Source organism: Hippichthys cyanospilos, chromosome 13 (genome assembly GCF_059441005.1).
Source record: "Hippichthys cyanospilos isolate Australia breed blue-spotted pipefish chromosome 13, RoL_Hcya_1.0, whole genome shotgun sequence".
Classification (NCBI taxonomy): domain Eukaryota; kingdom Metazoa; phylum Chordata; class Actinopteri; order Syngnathiformes; family Syngnathidae; genus Hippichthys; species Hippichthys cyanospilos.
In genome coordinates this window covers 13,220,231-13,234,962 of record NC_142381.1, presented here as the reverse complement: position 1 = coordinate 13,234,962, position 14,732 = coordinate 13,220,231, and the positions used below count along the sequence as shown (strand labels likewise).

The 14,732-nt window shown below is 41.9% G+C and overlaps 3 protein-coding genes across 5 annotated transcripts in view; 2 read left to right on the top strand and 1 right to left on the bottom strand.

Moving 5' to 3' along the window:
* The first annotated feature begins 126 nt into the window (after window positions 1-126).
* Window positions 127-5,145, top strand: nkrf (NFKB repressing factor). Of its 2 annotated transcripts, none has more exons than XM_088431552.1 (3): window positions 127-204; window positions 1,169-1,292; window positions 2,537-5,145. In XM_088431552.1, the coding sequence occupies exons 2-3, from the start codon at window positions 1,202-1,204 to the stop codon at window positions 4,720-4,722; spliced, it is 2,277 nt and encodes a 758-aa protein (XP_088287678.1). In that variant the 5' UTR covers window positions 127-204; window positions 1,169-1,201; the 3' UTR covers window positions 4,723-5,145. The 2 variants fall into 2 exon arrangements, with proteins under 2 accessions (XP_088287678.1, XP_088287677.1); XM_088431551.1 differs by having other exon boundaries at window positions 135-455.
* Window positions 5,143-7,301, bottom strand: LOC148413892 (ubiquitin-conjugating enzyme E2 A). Its single transcript, XM_088431553.1, has 6 exons — window positions 7,003-7,301; window positions 6,504-6,584; window positions 6,401-6,426; window positions 6,183-6,272; window positions 6,019-6,107; window positions 5,143-5,947 (listed from the first exon to the last, which is right to left on the bottom strand). The coding sequence occupies exons 1-6, from the start codon at window positions 7,044-7,046 to the stop codon at window positions 5,819-5,821; spliced, it is 459 nt and encodes a 152-aa protein (XP_088287679.1). The 5' UTR covers window positions 7,047-7,301; the 3' UTR covers window positions 5,143-5,818.
* Window positions 7,302-8,042: 741 nt separating this feature from the next.
* The window catches only part of elf1 (E74-like ETS transcription factor 1), a 43,902-nt gene continuing 37,212 nt past the window's right edge, over window positions 8,043-14,732 (top strand). Inside the window, exon 1 of one of the 2 annotated variants that reach the window (XM_088431882.1) lies at window positions 8,043-8,194. The gene's annotated coding sequence lies outside the window, so the exon portion shown is untranslated. The remainder of the gene's footprint in view (window positions 8,195-14,732) is intronic. The other variant, XM_088431883.1, reaches the window with a different exon arrangement.

Here is a 14,732-nt window from a genome sequence, read left to right as displayed (position 1 = left end):
AATATGAGTCAGTTTGAATAAGCGTATATGTATTCGAGTTTGTACATTTTATATTTTAATTTGTATTTTTTTTCTTATAAGATAGTTGTTGCGGTAGTGCAGTTTTACCATAATGTCGTTATGCTTGCCGCAAAGCATTGTGGGTCCCGTAGAGAACTGGTTGAAGCCATGACGGATATATGCTAACGGATTGGAAAATGGAAGGTGCTTGTCCGAGTGGAGACGCATGTCCCTAAATTACCGAACTAAAATGTCTTTATTTTTTTCAAAGACGATTTAGAACGTCGATGAACCGGTTATTTAATTTATTTGCTGCTACGTAGCTCGTTGCTGTCGCTAGCGTCAGCTAGCCAAATAGGCTAAAACAACGGCTAACATTTTATATTGTAATTTGAGTTACTAAAACAACAATAACAAAAACTGGAAGAGTCGATACTGGCTACCTGCAGCTAAAGGTAAGAATGTGACCGACCATACACGTACAGCAGTCTTGAAACATTTTTTGAGTACAACGTTGACGGAAAGCGATATCGGCCTGCTGCTGTTTCTGTCGGTCATTGAAATACAGCCTCGCCTGAAACGGAATCATATTTCCTTCAAGTCAGTCCCAAAATATATGCATTTGCTTTATCTTGTGGAACACGTTTCTCTCACTCTTTTTTTTTTTTTTTTACCTGACAACATAATAGTTGCTGCCTATCGGTAATGCTAATATGGCAGGCTTTACTGGGTAACCCAAAAACACGTTACTGACAATCGACTGTATTTATCTCTAACAGATTTTATTTTTATCGCTGTCTTGATCCATTATAAAAAACAATAAAAGTTAAACAAAACACTATACATTGTGAACGAGTTTACCTGAAACTGGATCCCACCGTTTCCAACAGAGTTCCAGATTCATTAATAAACAAGATAGCGGTGATTTACACAAACGCAGTTGTAACATCACAATTAGATTAAATCCTTATGATTCATTTGCTGGCTATAAATGTAAAACGGTCAAATGAAAACTAGTAAGTAACTGAGTTTGCCTTCCTCTGTATATGTATTAAACTGAAGACTGTCACCATTGAACATCATTATATCACTTTACAAATTCTTCTGTTGAATTGTCACATTTCTCGACTTTTAAAAAAGTTTTTGCCACCTTTGGTGTACTCTACAGGGATGGCCTGGTTTTGACCGGACGCTGCTGGGGATGGCAGAGGGCAGAGCTGAAGGAGAAATGCGCTCCTTTGACCAGAGTCATAGCTTCGACGCAAGAAAGAGACATCTTTTTTCAGTTGACGGTGAGCGTTATTTAATTGTACAGGCAAATTAAGTGAGGTCACTTGTATTTGGTCTCGATATTGCTCGCTCATCAACTAATACTTAAATGCACTGGCCAGTGGCCAGCGCTATCATGTCAAATCCAAAAGCTAAGCAGTTGCACACATTCGTGATAGTTTAACATAATTGGCACAATTAATATGCAAATGTACTAGAGTAAATATATTTTCTTAATTTTGAAGCCTCAGCGCGAGCGATCATTTCTCAATATAAAAAATGTTCTCTGCTGAGTTGTGTCAGTGTATTGGTCCTAAAAATGCATGGTCTTGTTTCATTTTTAATGGTACGATACCAGTCAGTATCTCAAGCCGCTTGATATGCCATCTTTAGTGATGGCTAAAAGTAATGTCATGAAGATATGAAACTTTGCAGCCAATTGCTTTGCACATGGTTCAAAGCTTCATGGTGCTTCAATTGATTTGGCGCCATCAGGCGGTCCAGACACCCAAGAAGTCAAGAGTGTTGGGAATTATTTGGGTATTTGGTTATGAAAATGACATGAATATGCTTGTGTTATCTATCATATGAACGAAGTAAGGGCGCTATAAGGATAATTTGTTGTTCACCTTTATTTAAAAATAATAGTTTTTCTAGTCTTTTTTTTTTTTTTTTAACCTTACCTTATTAGAAGCAATCAAATCAGAATGTTTTCAAACAGGGGAAAATCTTCCTTTTTGCACAGGTTCCTTTGCAACTTTGGACAACGCCCCAAAAAACAATCACCTTTGTTTTTTGTGCCTGTTTTATTATTTGCAATGGTCCTGCCATTCACGTTTTAGTTTGCATTCCATTACTAAATTAACTATGTATTCCTGCAAATTGACATTGCAGAAAACATTTTTAAGCGGTTTTGCTTCTGGCTTGGTCCCTAAATTGTCAGTAAATTATCAACTGACTTCCAAGTTAAAAGCGGATGCTCGCTAATATCTGCGTTTATTCAACACATTGATAATAAGTCTAGAGAAAAGTTACACAAGCTGATGAAGTTAAAGGCTTTCAACATCCCTTAATACTAATGAAGACTGGGGCAGGGAAAGATGTCTCTTGTTGCAAGTAACGCTCCTAATGTGCTAATCGCTCGCCTCAAGTTGATAAGCAATTAATGAATTAGTTTGCAAAAAATGAATTATTGATAAATCGTTGCACCTCAACAAGTGTCACAATGACATTAATGTCCTAAGAATTTTTTGTATCATATTTACAGAAGGAGAGCCTATGAGGAAGATGCCCATGTCAAAGTTTGGTTCACGACCTCGATTTGAGCCCGTTCATTTTATTAGCGGCGGCAGTAGCAGCACCTTTAGTGCCAGGGGAGCAGGAAGTGGTGCTGATGAGAAGGAGAACGATAAGGAGCCCAGAAGGAGTGATTTCTATGCCGGCCGATACAGAGAATATGAACAAGCTTCCTCAAGTAGCATTGGCAGAGCACCAAGCACCTCCTCTCTCAGGCCTTCTTTTGACTGCTGGGCATCCCGTAGGGATCGGGACTGGGACAGAAATAGCGGTCCTGCAGCCTCTCCGTTCAACTCAGGCTACGGAGGCCGAGGCTCCTCATCAGACTTCATGTCAAAATTTCAACAAGACTATCCAACCCAGTATGAGGCCCACATCTCTCGCAACACGGATTCCCACTCGCAGCCGTACAGGCACAACGGATATGGGGGAGGCAACCGACCAGGTGGCTGGGACTGCGGACGTCAGAGTTTGAGGTACAGCCACCAGGATCGCCCTCACAATCGAGCGTACGGCGGCCCCGGCGCGCCTCACCCTGGGGCTTCATCGCAGCCTCTGCCCTTAAACCAGGCCACTCTGATGGAGAAGCAGAGGCTGGTTGCCAGTCTAGCGTCCGCTTTGACGGGCTCTTTTTGGGACCCTCAGTATGCGACCGGAATGGAGTCCCCAAATTACAGTTTCATGTTGAGTCGTAGCATCCAAGCCTGCAAGACCAATCCTCAGTACATTTACGTTAACCTAAAGGATATCCCTCTCTCCGACCTACCCAAGAACCGCAAAGTGCCAGCGGACGGCTACGCCTGTGAGCTGAGGTGTCAGGGAGTCTATCTGGCCACCGGATACTCAGGCAGCAAAAACGGCGCCAGGGACCGCGCCTCCGAGCACGCCGTCAAACTCTTTATGAAGCCCGTGGAGTTGCGCGTGGTGCCGCGCAAGTACCGGCATACAATGCTCAATGACGTGGTGGTGTGCCAGGTCAACTGCCCCTCCCCCGCCTTAACGCCCGCCCTTTGGAACCCCGAGAACATCGGCTACCCCAGCTTTAAAGGCCCCTACGAGCCTGACAGGCGCAAGCACTGGACTGATTTTGTGGTCATGGACAACGCCCAAGACGCCATCTGCATCCTCAACAATTCCGCCGCTTTCAGTCACATGAAGGTGGACTACAAATTCGATCCGCTGCCCAACGGCTCCTGGCTGTGCAGCGTTTACGTGCAGGACGAAATGGTGGCGCAGGCCAGCGGCACCAAGAAGAGCGCCAAGCATGCCGCTGCCGAGGAAGCCCTAGCAAAGCTGCGCTTGAACCAGGCGGAACGGCGGCATCAGCCGCATGCGCCCCAGCACGCCCGGGGATACCAGCAGGCGGAGCAATTCGGTGTGAGAAAAAAACACCTGAGCGAGTTGGTCATCTTGGAAAATTCCGACAACGCCGTGTGCATCATCAACGATACGGCTCAGTTCAACAAGGTGACAGCAGACTACAAGTTTGTCCTTTTGCCCGATCAGCGCTGGAGGTGCGAAGTCTACTTGGAGGGACAATATGTGGCAGCAGCAGTGGGCCCCAAAAAGCAGGTGAAGCATATCGCGGCGCAGGAGGCCTTGGACACCCTGAGACAAACACAAGCGGTGGTCAAGTCCAACCTGAGGAAGGAGGGTCACAACGACGCCATCTCCCGCTCCCAGATCCAGGGCCGCTCGGGGGACGAGGCCACCAAGCAGCAGATCAAAGAGGACAACATTGGGAACCAGCTGCTGCGCAAGATGGGCTGGACCGGAGGAGGCCTGGGCCGAGACGGAGAAGGCATCGCCGAGCCCATCAAAGTCAAGGAGCAGTTCTCCAGGGAGGGCTTGGGTATGGACGCCGACAAGCTGGGAAGCCAGCTCAACAAACGGGACATCGAGGACATCATACGCAATTACGTCAGCTCGGACCGCCAGGACGACCTGCGCTTCTCCACCGACCTGACCAACGACGAGCGCAAGCAGATCCATCAAGTGTCGCAAAAGTACGGCCTGCGGAGCAAGTCGTACGGGCAGGGCAGGCAGCGCTTCCTCGTCGTCAGACGCAGAGTGGACACCAATCAGCTCATCGGCCAGCTCCTGCAGGAAGGCCAAGTGGGCCGCTACGAACTGGTCAAACCCCAGGCCTCGTACTAATATGCATGGCAGCTCCAGCTGAAAGCTATAAACAAATCAAGACTGTAAAAAAAGGCGCATTTGTCAATTGGACCCTTCATTTAAGGCCTAGAAGCATTCCATTCTGAAGAAATGTCACATCTTTTACGTGTTTCCACCTCACTTCTTATGTTTGCTTTAGCTTGTGCTCAGTGTCTTGATGAGGGCCATCATTTCCTTAGTCGCCAACATTTTGAGAAACTTTCACTGTTTAAAAAAAAAACAAAACTGTCGGACTGCGGAACCATTCACTCAAATGAGTGATTTTTGTTTTTTTGGCAATACTCCCCATTATGGTAGCACTTTCCTTGATTATTGTACAAGAACTGTGTCTATTGACAAAATTTCCATTAGGACATGTCAGTGAATAAAATCAAGCTGACTTGGTGAGGCGCAGACCAGTAATGTATATCCTTTTATTTACAAGAAATTGTACATTTTGTTACATGGGTTACCAGTGCAAACTGTAGGTACATAAATCATCCTGCATGATCATTTCACTTGACCTATGATTCCGTATGATTGTGAAGTAGCTTAGAAATATCCCGTCTTAAATGACAGTATTTTGTTAATGAAACCAAGTGCCACAGTGGGACATTCATGTCTTGTCTATAGTACTCAAAACATAAAGAACATCTGAAATCCAGAAGGCAACTTGTAAAAAGAATCAAAACGTCCATGTCAGTTTAATTCTAATGCTTAAATGAAAAATCAGTCCCACTTGAAAGGCTCTCAAAAGGCAATACAAAGCACGCTGAAACAAAACATATCTACACATTTTTTTGTGGAAATAAAAATTGGTATTATAGCAAGCACATAGTTAGCAGCCACTTTGCACAAAAAAAGGCAAGTAACCCAGATATAACAAGGTACATTTTTTTTCAACCAACACTTTTAGCCTGGTGATGGCATTCGGCAGAAGTGAACGCCACAAACACGACAGCGTACAAACTTGGCAACCAACAGTTGTTTATTTTTTGCAGGGGGGACATGTATAGTGCGAGATGAGTTGACAACTATGGGCCGGACACACTGTTCATTGCTAGGGGTGGGGGCACGATGACAACGACTGTGCAGGTCAACAGTCACGCCAACTCTGTTCAACGATAGCAGAAACCCTCTTCTCATACTCCCGTTTGTTCTCTTGGTACAGCTGGGCCGCTTGGCTGTTGGCCGGACTGTTTGGGTTGGGCTCATCCAGTAACGACTGGGGGGGGGGCAAAAAAAGCATGTGAGTGAATGGGAATAAGGCAGCATGATAAATGTGGTATCTGTTACCTGTATAGAAGTTAATATAGAAGACACGTCATAAGTGGGACTCCAACGATTTTGAAGTATATCTAAGCATATGCTGCCGTCGGCATATACTGCAAAAGAAGGTAGCAAACAAAGTGAGTATTGGTGATGTAACATAGTATGAGGGCAACTAATGCCCCACTTACCATTTGGGTGAAACATTTTAGAGACAAATCTCACTGTTGGAGGCTTATTTGGATATTCCTCTGTGAACTCAATGGTAAGTTTGAATGTTCCTGGAGGAAGCAAAAACATCAAAATGTACTTCTTTTCTATTTAGTAGTATGCAATCCAACAAGCCAAGACGGATTTGATTCAAATTGTAAATACATAAACAAAACTGGATGCTTTAGAGAGAACTTACCATCTTCAAAAGGCGTTCCCTCTGGTCTAAGACAAAAACAAGTGAATTAGAGGGATATAAAATGTCATACAGCATGTTTTCTTTTCATTGGGAGCCAACTTACCCAAAAATGACTGCATTCCATACCATAATATTGTTTTCCGAAGGGGCCCCACTGACTCCAGCAGGAGGATCTTCTTGGAGCCTGACGAATGCAGCACATAAATCGATGTAATAACAACGATAACATTGTTAATCTATGGATGTATTATAGCTAAAACGCATAATTTCGGTTTTAGTTTCACAACGAGCTTTTAGATGTAGGTAAAGAACTTGAACGCATCATCTGAAATTCTGACATGTACAGTTGCCGAACGTATCAGGAGCTAAAATGCTAACACTGATATTCACGTAGGGGTTTTCAATGTGTACGATTCATCCCGTCAATATATAACATCGTTAACTTTACACTTTAAACCAAATAGCACCCCGACGAAATAAATGTTTTCTTAAAAACACGACAGAATTCGATGACATTGTATAAATATCGCAACGCTTGTGGGCTAGCCCTCGGGTGGCTAATGTTAGCTTTTAGCGACTTGTCTTGTTTTCGTCTCTCTTACCGTTTAAAATCTCTCATTAAACGTCGCCTCGCTGGAGTTGACATTCTGTTCACACTTAAATGTACGGATCGGGGACCCCGGGCGACCGAGCTCAAGTTCAGGGAAGTGTGTTTTTGGTTTATATAAGTGATTAGTTTCAACACTTAGCTAAATGATCGCCGATTGTTAGTTTGTCAAATATTTGGCTGCCTCTGCCGCTAGCCCGCGGACGCAACCATAAGTCTTACGAATGGAACGCTATGGTCATTTGGCACACATTTACTCATTTATAGACGGATATAAACGCAATAAATTGTATCTCAGAGTGAGCGTGTTTACAATCATCAATGCATACGCATAATAAATGTAATATCGTCATATTTAAAGCAACAGCATTTCACGGAGGTAACCGGCCAAATGGAACATTCCAGAAGCGATTACGTCATGCGTCAAGCGCATATTTCATAAGGCCATATATATATATATATATATATATATGTATGTATGTATTCCTTCCTTAGGTTATTCAACTTTAATATTAGGTTTTCCCACATTATTTATTTCGCAAATACAGCAACGGCAGCCGAGAACAGCTGTCATACGGAAGCGTCTATTTTTTTAAATGCTTGTTACAAATAATGGCCACAAGGTGGCGCGCTGCTCCTCTCGTTGACGTTACCAGCTGGCAGCAAAGCAAAATAAAAGGCAGCTTCGTCTAAACCAGCCTTTCGTTCTCTAGTTCTCAAACTGGGGATGCGAGTTCGATTTCACTTGAGCTCCATCTTTTGACTACGACTCCACAGTTCTTATATGGACGCATAAGACACACCTGCATCGACTTAGAAAAATAACATTCCGAACACGCCCCTCGTTGTTAAAAAAAATAACGATTACCTTTTTCTGCACTTGATATTCCCAAAATTGTGTTCACTCACTTCTTCCAGACTAAAAGGAGTATTTAAAAAAAAAAAAAAAAACTTTGGCACGGGGGGCCAATCGCTTCCCAGGAAAATGTGACTGCTAGGAATTCCCCACGCATTATTGAAGAGGACGTCAGCGTTGTGCCAGGCAGGGAATCGCGGCAGGAGGCTTCAAGCGCTGCCCGCTCATGTCGCCTCGACTCGCCCTCTGCGCCTCGGAATAATGCCGTTATTTTTCCAATTTTTATTAACGAAAACGGCGGGAGTGTCAAAGTAATCCTCGTCTCCAAGGGGTGAGTAATCACGTCTACATGTTACACATATTTCAATGTTACAATGTAAACAGTGAGTGTATTCTTTCCACTTATTGCGACTGTTAAGAGACAGTGTCTGCTAATGGGATTCGGCCGGATGACATTATAACAGCAAATGATTCTAAATAAGAGCCAGCGGTCTAAAGTTGATCCAATTTGACTCATATGATGTGAGTGCTTGCTGTTGCCTGGTTACTTGTCCTGCTATAGACCTGTGGTCCTCAAACTTTTGACTTCAAGTACTCTTACATGGCTAACGTGATAATACTGTAGTATAGTGACTCTATGAGTTTATCAAAAGCGAGAGGTTTCACATGTAAAAAGTATATTTATTTTAGAAGACACTGTAATACCATGTAGATTCATTGCTACCATGTCTATTTTTTCAATGAACTTTACAGTTGAAAAGCAGCTGTTGTACCCCGCCTCTCCTCCTTAAGTTAATGGAGATAGGCTCCAGCTCATCTTCGATCCTACTAGGGATTATAGGTTTGCCAAAAGTCAAATTACAAAAGAATCAAGATGTACTATGATTCAGAAACGATTTAAAATGTTCCAAAAACGAATCACTTCTGGTGGCATCCATCTAAGTACGCCGTACGCCCACTGAAGAGGCAACAAACGAAACATTACATGCTAACGGTCTGCTATGAAGGCTACCTTCAAAATAAAAATCAAATGATACATGTCCATCAATCCAATAGCTCCTGCACACTTTTATTTTGAAGTTGGTCTTGATAGCTCATTGTAGATCATTGTGAGCAGCTAGCTTTACTTCATTTTTATTGCCATCACATCATTCTCTACCAACATCGAATCCCCATTAAACTACCCCCAAAAAATCACATTCAATTGCTGATTAAGGAAACCACTAGTCAATTACTCTGTCAATGTTCAACAGCACAAATCTGTAGCTAGCACGGTGCATTCAAGTACAGTCATACCTTTCAAACTCAGACAGAAAGAAGGTCCACCTATGCATCAAACGTTTATAACTGAAATGATCAAAACAATATCAAGCTATAACAGCTGGCCTATGTCAAGTAGAACGACGATTCTTTGCAGGTCTCTGTCACGTGGTGTAAACGCACAGGTGCTTATGGGAGGCTGCCGCCTTCACATGATGTCACCATCTAAGCCTTATTTTTTCCAAGACAGGATTTAGGAGGAGTGTTCATGAAAACCTTTGTAAAGGCACTTTTATTTACTTGCTTACAACATTGGCGTACAGTATACATTATTGTGCGCGTGATCAATACAAATCTCCTGAAGAGTCAAAATGTTTCCCAGATGTTTACATTTTTAGCCAAAGACGTTTTTGTCATGGGACGCGCTTGCGTGACCTCATTGGTCGACAGCTCCCTCCAGGGGAGGCGGAGGTGGTGACGCTGGCGGTGGGAGCGGTAGACTGAACGACAGACAAGAATCCCCCGCCTCAGCCCCCCCCCCTCCCGTCCGGTTTTCCCATGGTGGGATCACTGGTAGAGGGATAATTGGAAACTTCAATCCACTGAAAGCAATTATTCCCAGCGAGTTTCCAAATATACTCCAGCGAAGGCTTGCCCTGTGCCATTTGTTTTTACTCCATCCCGCCATGCTGTTGCCTTCTGATATGCTCATCGGTGTGTGTATGCGTGTGTGTGTGTACAGATTAGAGAATGTGTGGTTTCCCGGCAGCCTTCTTATCCCGTGACAGTGAAGTCACTCCTCCAATGTGATCCCGCAGAGCGAAGACTCGGCCCTTTTCTTTTCTTATTGACCGAAGCTCCTTGGGCTTTTCTTATCCTGCTTGTCTGAGGTCTGCTCAGCCTCCTTAATGGCCCGCCGCATATCGATTGAGCTACACAAAAAAGACAAATTGAGCTCATAAGCTATTTGGATGGCAGCGCTCCTCAAGTTTCAAAAAAGCTTTCACAATGGATGAGTCACAGACTAGTGCAATAGGTTTAAGCGTATTTCTTTTTTGTGAGGTTGCTTTTGGGGAATGCCATGGAAAATTTGTGGATCGTACAATCTGTCCCTACTCTACATACAGTACATAACTATCCCATCAACCTAGGGCAATGGTTCTCAATATTTTTGAAATGTTTTTTCAGCCAAGTAACCCCGAATCAGTGCTAAGCATTTGATGGATACAAGAATAACTTAAAGTGCTGCTCTAGTTTTGTCCATGTTTTCATTCATCCACTTTAGCACGTTTGATTGCGGGGGTTTTTGGTATTCGGATAGCCCACCGAAAAATGTAATCCCATGTCAAGTACTCGGATAAAAAGACAATGTCCAATATACCTAAAATGCATGTTTTTGCGAATGTTGGAGCAAACCGGAGTACCCAGAGAAAACCCACACTGGCAATGGGGAGAACATCCAACCTCTCCACCGGAAGGCCAGAGTCGAAATCGAACCCACCACGCAGTAACCTATTTGTGGCTTGTCTGCTGAAAAATTGCCTCACTAATGACTATCTGCATTTGTATAAAACTTACCAAAATAAATGCTAACAAATACAAATTGCAAATGAGTCATTAACAATTCAGCAATACCTTGCTTCATGTTTCAATTAATGTACTCTTAATTTGAAGAGAAAAAAAGGGACTGTTCCCGTCACAGCAATAAAAAGCATGAAATTAGATAGACTTGCTCATGTCATCTACTCAGACGCATTGACCCAACCCTTTCCCTGGTCTAATGCAACCCTTAACCTCTCACTTACTGTAACCTACTAACAGTTGATGCTGCCCAGCCATTTTAATTTCCTATTAAACAAAAACCCAATTTGTATACTATGTATATGAGATAGTATAATAACACTAACAACTTGTGCAAGCTGTAATCATGATTGTAAAAAACTATAGTTTCATCCACGACTACCTTTCTCTGCCATATGACACCTGAGCGGTAACCACAAGGTGGCAATGTTCATAATGCTTTGACTCCACCGTCCCATGAGATGCCTGACGCCACCGATGATACCAACACAATTGCAGAAACCCGCTTGTGAAAAAGAGAAACAAAACTGCCCAACTTCCCATTTTGCTGGTAGAAAACAACCGCCACTCTCTGAGGCACGTTCCTCGTGTCTGAAGCCTCATTGGTGGGGGGGACTGCTGCTGTGGAGAGTTCCTTTTAATGGTGACAGCTGAATTCCACCCGGTCAGACATGTTGAAGGTTGCTGCTGCTGCTGAGCATGACGTCAGGTTGAGAGTGGGGAGAGGCAAGGAAGGTTTCACCTGCTGTCTCATTCCTCCTCGCACTCTCATGTCTGGCAAGAATTCGCCATGTACTGTATGACTTTTTCTACCAGTGTGTGGATTTCTGTTACTTAAGGCCAAGTTTTTATGAAGGAAATATGCCTATTTTTAGAAACAGTTTCCCAAGGGCGCAACCGAATACTTTCACAGTATAATCTCAATAATAACAGTTGTTTTGAATTTATCGGCAGTTATAGTGCAAAGCATAGTGCACATTTTTTTGTTGAAGACACCACCACCGTTGCAAAGTTTCTTTCTATTCAGGAAGTGTTAACCGATTACATTTAAAAACATCTGCTTTCACATCCTTGTAAATTATTTCTGGGGTCTTGTTTTATAAAGTTTACTTTAAAAACATTGCAGTGAGCAAACTTCTCGAATTTTACATACATATATGTGTAATAATAAATATGATATCTAAGTAAGCTTTAGCTTTATCCTCAGGCTTAATCAACTTTTTTTTTTTTTTTTGCATTTTGTTGCATTTTTCTATCCAGCTAACTGATAAACATATTCTAGCTCCGGTCTATATTGGCCAAAAAATAAAACTTTGATGTTCGTACGTGATTCTGGACCATTTTGATTTTAACAGATTTTACTTGATGTAATCCACCCAGCAAAGACTCATTTAAAGTCTCATCTATATCTAGCCAAATAAACATGATTACCACTGCACAGACGATAGATGTCTGATGATGTTAGAACTTGAAACTCTGCTGTTTGTCTTCTAATTGAGTCAACTTTTAAATATTGTATGAGCACTTATCAACACTGCAGTTAGCGTCACCAGCTAAATTAGCATAAAACGGTAGGAGCAGCTGCCTATAAAACTTACAAACTACAACAGCATTCGCATCGTGGTGGAATATTTTGCACGCCTTTATTTGGCTTCCCACTGTGGAAAATTCATAATTTTCTGTCTGTTTTCTAGCAAATGGCGAAAATGGCGCTGTGGCTGGAACCCAAGAACAAGCATTATCTAGCTGCATGCTTTTTTTTTCTTGAATGATGATTAACGTGTAAAACAATAGTGTTGATATCGATCTTTATAAGGATTTTAGGTTTATTATCTTTAAACTGATTATCACAAAATACTTGGTCTTTTTTTCCAGTAAGGTAATCTGTATCAAATTCAATCTGATTAGCCTCCAAATACATCGAAAAATGCCCGGCTGTTGTTTTAATGCTGGGAATTAAGTGACATTTGTATTTTTCCTTCTTGTGCAACCAACAACACGTCCTTTGATTTTTGCCTCCATTGTGATGAATCACTCTTGGAGCATGTCATGTGATTACTTAACCACACTGCTTTGAAATTTTTATGGCGGCCGAAAGCTCGCAGGGTTGTAAGCGTTGACGTACGTTTAAGGAGCGGCTTGGAACGACGGGTTCTATTTTACCGGAACGGTGATTTTTGTATTTTGAGTTAATTTAGGCATGGCATACATCCTTGAAGTTTGTTGAATTATTCAACTGCAATGAGCCAATGGCTATTGTAATCCTGGCCCTGATTGTCAAGTGTGCAGTATATGCTTGCTCCGGGCTGGTTGCTATTGTAAATAATAATGAGTTTGAGCTCTACCAGTCTGGTCATTGGAGTAAACTGGAGCTGTTGTGCTGTTTAGAACTGAATACTGGGGTGTTTGTTGTTTTTTTGCGAGTGCGCTATTGTATGTGATATAGCAATGACCTCTGTGTGACCATATCTGACTATAAAGAGCAAGAGTGCCTTTTATATTTAATGAGATGAACTCAGCTTGTGCATTCTGCTGCAGCCACTGGCCATTTTGCACGAGAGCAATTTGAGCAGTGCCCCACAAGGTCTAGCAGACTGCACTGTGTTGTTTTTTTTTCCCTTTATTTCAAACAAAAAACACTGAACGTTTGGTACATTCGGAAATATGTACCATGTTTAGTACAAATGAATGAATGAATGAATACATACATTAACATTGTTTTTGTGCCCTGTCATTGGTCAGATATTTTTAAGATAAAGACCACCTCCTTAACCCCCATGCATGCTAAGAAAATAGAAGAAAAACAGCCATTAGCATCATTTCATCTAAAGATTAGACAACTCTGCAAGCACTAGTGATACCGTATTGCCAAACTGTACCACATTTCCATAAATGTCCACTGTGGGTGCAATAGACTTTGAAAAAAAGTCCTCTAAAATATTTTCAAAATAACTTTGAATGTTATCACTTGTAACCGTTAACATTATACAGAAAGGAAGTTTGTTTGATTAGCATCAGTATAAATGTGTTTCAGAGAATGACTAGCATCAGTATAAATGTGTTTCAGAACAAACAGCAACAGTTACGTTAACTTTTTTTGAAGTCGAGTTTTGAGAGCCAACTTGTACAATCCAAAAAGTTTGCTGGATTAAGCAAAAAATAAAAGTGCTCATTTCCCATTATAGACCGTATTTGCGTTTTTTTGAAACCTGGACTTTTTAACACACTTAAAACCGTCAACACAGTTATGCCTATATATCACATTTAATTGTTCATACATCAGCAGGTCAGATAGTCTGTTGTGCTGTTTGACAAGAAGCGCTGAGTAAATATGCTTTGCTAACTTTCTGTTCTCGCTCCTTGCTCGCTGTGTTGTTCCAATGCCATTATTAAACGATTAACTTTGGGGCAACAAAATCCACCCAAACAAATCTTGCCAAGCAAAAGTTTCTAGAGGAAAAATCTTCATGGTTGTAATGTTTTGATTTTTATGCTAATTTGCATGCTTTTTCCATTGCTTCTTCTCACATTCCCAAAACATGCTAAAATGGCAATTGTTGGGAATTTGTGTGATTTTTTTTAGCAACCTCTCCAGTGTATACAAGAATGCCTTGCCAGGTCAAAATCAAGTCAATTAATAAATAATATAAAAAGCCACCATTAAGATCCTCTCAAGGCCGGTGTTGCAGATTGAAATGAAATGACGATCCCCTAATTATTCCAAATTATTTTAGTAGCTTTTTTTTTTTTTAAACTTTGAGTACAACTTAATTTGTGGGGGACAATTTGACCCTTTGACATGAAAAATACCTTGGCTGACAGTCAAATGTTATCTTAATACTGGGCTGAACAACATGGTAGCCTGGTCCCCACAAGGGACGACATGAGTAGCCTGTGGGCAAGTTCAAAAAATAGCTCAGTACTGATGGGACGTTGTGACCTTGAAATGTTGAAGTCATTTTTTTGAAAATGTAAACACTTGCAGTGATGCAAATAAAAAGTGTTGTATATCATCATCTTTTGATAAA